The following is an 8,998-nucleotide window of genomic DNA, read 5'->3' on the forward strand; positions in this document are numbered from 1 at the left end:
AAAAGGAAGAATCTTAATTATCAATTTTGATAAATAAGGAAAGAGGGAATTTTTAAACTTATTAAGGTATTAATAAACTGTACTTTCGTAGGACCATCCTAAGCGAAATTCGCAAACTTTGTTTCAATTTATCTTTAGAAAACATACTAAATATTATCTTAGTTCTTAAAGTTACTTTCACTGACACTGTGTCATCAGGGATATTCTTCTTTTCGAGTTATAAATAACTTCAATAAAAAAAAGTAATCTACTTTCTATAGGTGATAAAATAGAACCATTTAAAATAAGGACTTACATAGTTTAAAGTAAAATAATTCATTCCAGCTCTAGATTGCAGAATGACGAACATTTCACATTAGATTTTCTATAGCCTGGAACTCTGAAAATTTCAGATATGTAATAACATTTTCCGACTAAAAGAAACCGAAAGTTAATCTATTTCGTAAGAAGTCTTCAGAGTTACGAACCGTGGAAAAAAAGTACAAATAGTGTAGTATATTCTGTCATCCTGGAAGATAATTATTGCGTTCAGCGACTTGGAATTTCCGGTACCTGCAAAAGAAGATCACCGGAAGCTCAAGACCTTCTGATCTAACTCAATCGTATAATTCTTATCTCGCTCATTTCCCATTGCCATAATAGTTCAAGAGCACGCGAAGTTATCTCATGCAATTTCCTAATTGCAATGCGGGTCTGTTATTAGTTTTTTTAAACATTAATTGAGAGCCAACGTTACTCAAAGTGAAATTAGTAAGACAGAAAGAAAGGTTAAACTGTTTCTTCGCTCTATATATTTACTCTCTATTTCAGCCTCAGTGAAAGAAGTATTCTTGGATTTTAAGGGAAGCAAGAGTGATGAACAAAAACGGCAATCACGTATAAATAAGGTTTCTAATTAAGCTTTTAAACTTCCAGAAATAAATAGATTTTAAGTGTCTGATAACGAACTTCGAACTTCAATTTGTAAAGAATAGGCAATATATTTTCCATGCGTCTTTCTGGGGCAGAGATGAAAGAAAAAATTGGGAGATGGGATCTTTTCCCTCACGAGCTTTAGAGCAAACCGAGTTCACCTAATCCCATAAATTATCAACTCTAAGGGAAAAACCTTCCCAGTAAGCCGATTTTTACACTCGTATTACCAAATTTGATCGGCTTAGTTCATGTAAGATAAAAATATTTCCCAATAATTGGGGTCTATTTTTGTTGCACAGCTTTTTGCATACCCTGGCACAACTTAATCCTTGTAGGGGATCTTTTTTAAAATCATCTCGAACTGTCGAGTCTAAAATTCTCTCAAAACAGGGGAAATAGTGTAATTTTTCATGAAAACCGGGAAATAATAGGGGAATACAATCTTTTAAATCAAAAATAATGTAGATAACATTTTGAATTCAATATGAAACGATTTTAATTCCTAAGATTTCGAGTCGAAACATATTGCACTGGTTCAATGTTCAAGATAACAAGATTAATTTTTGAGAAGACACTGAACATTTCAACAACAAAAAAAGTTTATTCTCAACCCAGAAATATGAATTCTCTAACCGAAAAGACGATTGCTTAACAAAACAGACGTTAACCTGCCTATTTCTAAAATTTCAACCTACAAAGATTAATTTTCGACAAAAAGACGAATATTCAACAAAATTCAACAAAAAATTTAAAAGTTAAATTTTCAATTTAAAAAATGTCAGCACAAAAAAACCGTAGAAAGTTGAACTAAAAAAAAATTAACACAATATTTAAATCCAAAATTTTCAATTTTCTATCGAATAATTTATTTTTCAATCCAAAAATATGATTTTCCAGTCCAGAACCATGAACTTTCTATCAAAATATTGATTTTTCCGAAAAAATATGAATTTTCAACAAACAATTAATTTAATACCCAACAAATTTTATTTTATATTAAAAAAAGTTGAATATTCAACTACAAAAGAAAAGTTTAATAAAATAAAACTAATTTTCAACAAAATAAAAAAAAAGAATTTTTCAACAGTTGAATTCAATCATGGAAAAACGAATTTTTAACACAATAATTCAATCTTCAGATAAAAAGATTCAACACATATTAGTGCAGAGAAAAGGTAATACTTAATTTTTCAAATTAAAAAAATCAGTTTTGAAAAAAAAAATTGATTTTTTAAATATTTCCAATTTTCGCCACAACAAAAACAAAAAATTTAAACCAAAAAAGATGAATATTTAAAGCAAAAACACGAATTTTGAACCTGAAAATATTAATTTTAAAGACAAAAAGACGAATTTTAAGCGAAAAATATGAATTTTCGACAAAGAAATGAGGTTAAAACTAAAGAGGGAAACTTTTAATTAAAATGATTAATCTTCAACCAAATAGTTACATTTTTACCAAAATAGTTGAATTTTCAAACCAAAAAGACAAAGTTCCTATTAAATAGTGAAATTATAAATTTAAAAATATGAGATTTTAACAAAAAATTTAATTTACAACGAATTTTTTCATTTTGAAACCAAAACAACGAATTTTTCCACAAAACAGAATTATCAATCCGAAATCCAAAAAAGATGGATTCAAAGTTGAATTCAAAGTTTAAGATTAATTCAAATTCAAGACAAAAAGATGAATTCTCAATGAAACATGAGATAATTGATATTTTAACCCTGGAAGATTATAAATTGAATTTAAAAAAAGTAGAATTCGAGCATGAAAGGACGAATTTTCAACAACAAGAATTTAAATTTCAACCAAACAGTAACATTATTTTACCAAAAATTAAGAAATTTTTACCAAAGGAAATTAATTCTTAATACAAAAAGACGAATTTTTTATCAAATAATGAAATTTTTAAACTGGAAATATGAATTTTTAAACTGGAAATATGAATTTTTAACAAAAAAATTAATTATCAAAGGCATTTTTTTATTTTCCTACTTAAAATACGAATTTCTTACAAAATAGTATAATTTTTTAGCCAAAAATATGAATTTTCAGCAAAAAATAAACAAGAAATAATTACCAGAAAATCGTGGCATTCTCAAGAAAACATATAATATTTCATATTTTAACTAAAAAATATATTTATGATAAAAATAAAAAACAGTCGAATTCAACAAGAGTTGAATTTCCAATCAAAAATTATTGCTTTTTAACAAAGTAGTAGAATTTTCGCCAAAAGAAATTATTTTTCTATCAAATAATGAAATTTTTAACCCTGAAATATAAATTTTCAACAAAAAATTTAAATGTCAAGGACATTTTTTAATCTTCTAGCCTAAAAGACGCAAATTTTCTACAACACAGTATAATAAATTTTCACCCCGAACATATGAATGTTCACCAAACAAACAAAAAATGTACTACTAAATAGTGGAATTCTCAACCAAAAACGATTACCTTTTAACAAAGTAGCAGAATTTTCAAGGAAAAAAAATTAAGTTTTCATCTAAACAGTAGCATAGCCTTTACGATAAATTAAGAAATTTACCCCAAATGAAATTAATTTTCAAACAAAAAAAAACACGAATTTTTTAACAAATAATGAAATTTTCAACCCTGGAATATGAGTTTTCAACAAAAAGGTTAAATTTCAAGGGAATTTTTTTTATTTTCCAGTCTAAAAGGAAACTTTTCTAAAAAACAGGAGAATTTTCAACCCGAAAATATGAGTTTTCAACAATAAAAAAAGAAATTAACTACTAAATAGTGTAATTCTCATGAAAACCTGTTATATTTCATATTTTAGCTGAAAAATAAACTGATCAAAAAATAAAAAAACAGTAAAATTCAGCAAAAGAGTTAAATTTTCAACCCAAAACGATTACTTTTTTTTCGAAAAGTAGTAGAATTTGCATAAAAAAGAATTAAATTTTCAATCAAACAGTAGAATTTTTAATCCAAAATATAACAGTTGATTTTTCAATCAAAATTAATGGTTAAAAACCAGGGAAAAAGGAAGCATTCTTTAAAAGAATAGGAAAAAGTGTGAAGCGTGTAGTAAATATAATTATTAATGTATATTGTATATTACTTCGAAAATTGATGAAAAAAATTCGAAAGTGCCAAGTACATGTGAAATATAAACTAATAAATAATACTAAAAAAACTAATTAAATTTTTACCTGTTTTCCAGGACGAGGCAAAGTTTCAACATTGGTTCCACCAACAACTGGTGCTTTCTCCGTTCCTCCGTTTTGTTGGTTTGTATTAACAATTGCGTTAATAACGTTTCCATTATCAGTAGCATCAGTACCACCGCCGCCTCCTCCACCCCCGCCACCTTTTCCTTCCTCGCCCGTCATCACTCCGTCCTCTCCCACCCCCAATCGTTCTGTTCTTTTATCCTTATTCCTTAAACTGGAAACTTTTTTTCACTTCTGAATTTGCCTTCTTGAACACGTACACTTCACGAACACTTAGCTGTATTTAAATAGGTATTTGGAATTTCAATCGGGGAAAATTTGAAAGAAACTTTAACTTTTGCATCAAAGAACTTTTACACCTCAAGGACTTTAAAGGCTTGAAATTAAAAGAAATTTAAGGCTTTTCAAAGCAAATCATTATAAATACTACACAAAAGTAACAAATAATAAAAGAAAATGATGTAAGAATATAAGAATTTGGAGGTTTAACCCATTCGATTTCAAATACATTAAATTTTTCACTCATTTTTCTTTAAAAGCATTACAGATCAATGATGTTTTTAATCGTAATCAAAACTGAACTAAAAATTTAGTTATTAATTCAATAATATCCAATTATTGCAAAAATAAAATTTGGAACGAAGGAATGGGCTCAATCTGAAAAATTTCCTACCAAACCGGGATTCCGTTATGATATCAATTATGTAGTTAATTAAATTTCTCTACCATCAAAGCACAATGTAATTAAACATAAATTTAATAATGACAACATTGTGGTCATTTATCTAGATTAATCAATTAAATTTTCAACAAAATAATTGAATACGCTAAATTTTTCACATAAAAAGAATATTTTTCAACCAAGAAGCTTAATTTTTTAATAAAAGATAAATTTGTAACAAAATCCATGAAGTTTCAGCCAAATAATTGACCTTTAAAGCTCAAAAGTCAAATGGTTTAAAAACATTTTTGACCCCAAAAAAGATGAATTTTCAACTGAATCGTTAAATTTTCAAGAAAAAATAAGTTTTTAACAAACCAGTTGTTTTAACAGTAAAACAGTTAAAATTCCAAGCCAAAATGACTAATTTTTGAGAAAACAATAACATTTTCAGAAAAAACGATGAAATTAACAAAATATTTAAATTTTCAACATACGAAGATGAATTTTCAACAAAGAAAAATGAATTTTTTTACGAAAAAGATTCTTTTTCTATTTAAAAGGACTCCAATTTTTAACCAAATAGTTAAATCTTCTACAAAAAAAAGTTAATAAAGATGAAATTTTTACGAAAAGAGATAAATTTAGGAACAAACCATAGAATTTTCTATCAATTAATTAAATGTTTAATACAAAAATATGAATTTTTAAGAACCAAGCAAATTTTCAGCGGAATTTTTAAATTTTTAAGCCAAAAAGAGGAATTTTCTACAAAACAGTAAAATTTTTAACCGAAAATATGAATTTTTAGCGACGAAAATATGAATTTTTAGCGACAAAAATATGAATTTCTGACAAAAAATTTACTACTAAATGGTGGAATTCTCAAGAAAGCATGTAATATTTAATATTTTAGCTAAAAAATAAACTTATTAAAAAAATAAAAAAACAGTCAAATTAAACAAAAGAGTTGAATTTTCAACCAAAAACGATGACTTTTTAACAAAGTAGTAGAATTTTCAACGAAAAAAAAATCAATTTTCATCTAAATAGTAACATAGCTTTACCATCAATTAAGAAACTTTCACCAAATGAAATTAATTTTCAAACAAAAAAAAATACCATTATTTTATCAAATAATGAAATTTTCAACCCTGAAAATGAATTTTCAAGAAAAAGGTTCAATTTCTAGAAAATTTTTCTACAGTACAGAGGAATTTTAAACCCGAAAATATGACTTTTCAACAACAACAAAAAAAGATTTCAACAACAAAAAAAAAAGAAATTTACTACTTATTTATTATATTTACTTATTTACTACTATTTCAACCCTAAAAGATGAACCTTTTTTTATTTAAAATAAATGAATTTTTCGACAAAAAAATATGACTTTATAACAAAGTAGTAGCCTTTTCAACATAAGAATAAATTTTTCAACTTAATAGTAAAGTTTTAATTAAAGAAGATGAATTCGAAAAAAAATGACATCAACAACCGTTCAACTTGCAACAAAATAGTTAATTTTTTAACTAAACAGCTGAATTTTTAACTTATACGCAGATGAATTTTTGAGTACAAAGATTAGTTAAAAAATGAAAAAGTTAAATTTTCCGTGTAAAAATTAATTTAAAAAAGAGTTTCTAAATAATTGAATCCTCAACCAAAAAGATGAATTTCCAATTAAAAAGTTCATTCTCAACTTATTCATTTTCTATTGAAAAAGACAAATTTTGAACAAAACAATTTAATCTTCAACCTAAAAATACGAATTTTCAACGAAGAAGATTAACTTCTCACGAAACGATGACGTTTCAACGAAATACGTCAATGTTCCACCAAATAGTTGAATTTTCAACAAAAAAAGAAAAGTTGAAAACTGGAAGTTAAAGTCCCATTTTAAAAAATTATTTAAAAAAAAAAACGAATTTTCAACTATATTTTAATTCAACAAAAAAGGTCAATTTTGAACACAGATTATTAATTTTCTATGAAAAAAAAAACAAACGAATTTTCAACCAGCACCGAATATAATTTTCGTTGGAGAATAGAAAACAAAGAAAAGATTGTTATAATCTATTCAAATTAGAAAATTGGCACCGCAAACTCATATTCAACGAGCTCTTAATCAAGACTTTACGAGGGAAAATATAGATCCCATCTTAAAGAAAAAAAAATCGATACCGGAAAAAGAATCTCGGATGGAAATTTGTGTTATGAAGATTCCCGGAGAGTAAACGGAAAAATGGGGTTATAATCCCTTCCTATCCTATAATCCCACCAACCCCCTAATAATCTGGTACTACCCGAACTGTCAAATGTAGAGAATATTTGCAGATCGACCGAAACGCCCTTGCCGAATCGACATTTTCAATGCGCAGGCTGATCAGAGGAATTCGCGATAAAACGAATAATGAAAAAAGTGTAGCAATTTTTAAATAATGAAACCGACATGTCAAGATTCCATTTCGATTTTTCCCTGTTCTGCAAAAAAAATTTCACAGAAAGAAAACTAAATTGAATCAAAAGTTTGATTTTTAGAATCGTAAGGTATGTTTCCAAAAAATACTCAAAAGCTTTTCAACAAATTTCTGACAGAAACTATATCCAATTTTGAGATATGGATATGATTTAGTTTCAATAACTTTTAAAATCCTTAAGATTCACTAAAAGATCACTCATCCGAATTTCTTTTGAGAAATTACAGAAATTATTCTGGCACCGAGAATGTTTCACAATCGGAATTTTACACAGAAAAGGAAGGACTCGTACTGAAAAGTCGAAGACTGAAAAATACTAAATTTGGATAGGTCAAGGTTTTCTTTGACAGATACCGGTTTTCCCAGCGTTGCAGCTCGACTTGAAACCATTAAAAGTGGAAGATAAAAAAAGGAGTTCGAGGAATGCAGGCCAGGGGAAGAATCGATTTGGAAAAATCGAATTCGAATCGAAAATAAAATTTAGATCATAGATTAATCGAACGGATCACTTTTGGAGCACATTCAAATTTGAAACCCGCGAAAAAACGGTGCACCAACTTCTTGTCCTGTCAACTGACACGCCGGCCGGTGATCGGCAAACTGTCAAAACAATTTCTGAGCTCGTAGAGTTGAGACGCCCAATATTTATTGAACGCGTCCTAGAGCCCCGCTGGCTAGAATTCCAGGGTTTTTTTTACTAGTGCAAGATGCAAAGTTAATCCTTACTTTTTTTTTGAAACACTATAATTCCGACACTGTCAACTCACAACCCGATCGCGCATTTCACTTTTGCGCGTAACTACCGAATGAATTAGTTATCGAAAACTGCGAGAGGCACTGGACTTGTTTTCGTTTTATTCGTTATTTCGAAGGACAGTTTGGAGCGGAGCACAACCGCCCTCCTGGAGACTCTGTACCGTTTTGACGACGGAATCCGCGCACAACGACCTCCAGCGGTGGATTTGGAAAGCTTCACCCCCACCGTCTAGAATCAGCGGCGCGGGAAGAATTTGAATTTTTGAACTAAACTATTGTGGATTTATATTCGAATTTTTTAAAGGAATTTGGGCTTTTATCTTTTCCCCAATCGAAAGTTTGAAAATAAGAAATAAAAAATAGTCAAATGTAAAGAATTTTAAATCTATTGCGTTCAAAATGTAATATTTGAAAGAGTCTAAAATGTTTTAAATATTTTTAAGTTAACAGCCAAAAATACTTCTGTTCAACTGTATCGAGAAATGCACTCTAAATCGTGGAAATAAGAAGATTTTTCATTAAAATAAAGGCATAAATTCTTTTTAATATAATTAATTATAAATAATTAATGAATTTTTCAATCAAGAAGACTGATTTTAAACGAAAAATATGAAATGTTAAATAAGAGAATTAATTTTTTACCAGAAAGGAAAATTTGTTATACAAATAAACGCACTTTTAACCAAATAGTTGAACTTTCAACTAAAATAAATGAAGTTTTAACCAAAAATGGAATACATAAATTTGCAGTTAAAAAAATTCATTTTTATTAAAAAATTGTGAATTCTCAAACAGATAGTTAAATTTTCAACTATAAAAGATACATTTTTAACCAAAAATAGTATATTTCAATTTTTAGTTTAAAAATTCAATTATAAATCTAGAATTGTTAACAAGATAGATGAACTATTAAACAAATAGTTCAATTTTTGACCAAAAAGATGAATTTTTAACTGAGAAGAATAATTTGTATCAAAAA

The 8,998-nt window shown here is 27.5% G+C and overlaps 1 protein-coding gene across 11 annotated transcripts in view; it reads right to left on the reverse strand.

Annotated features, from left to right (window-relative positions):
• Window positions 1–8,165, reverse strand: part of LOC117179162 (ankyrin-3-like) — a 645,468-nt gene extending 637,303 nt beyond the window's left edge. For all 11 annotated transcript variants that reach the window (XR_004467875.1, XR_004467874.1, XR_004467873.1 and 8 more), the window contains exons 1-2: window positions 7,990–8,165; window positions 4,105–4,402 (exon numbers count right to left, since the gene is read on the reverse strand). Coding sequence is in view for 8 of the 11 variants with exons in the window: in XM_033370872.1 (XP_033226763.1) it covers window positions 4,105–4,284 (180 nt within the window). In the remaining 3 variants the exon portion in view is untranslated. The remainder of the gene's footprint in view (window positions 1–4,104; window positions 4,403–7,989) is intronic.
• Window positions 8,166–8,998: the final 833 nt, after the last annotated feature.

The sequence above is a fragment of the Belonocnema kinseyi genome, chromosome 8 (assembly GCF_010883055.1).
Source record: "Belonocnema kinseyi isolate 2016_QV_RU_SX_M_011 chromosome 8, B_treatae_v1, whole genome shotgun sequence".
NCBI classification, from domain to species: domain Eukaryota; kingdom Metazoa; phylum Arthropoda; class Insecta; order Hymenoptera; family Cynipidae; genus Belonocnema; species Belonocnema kinseyi.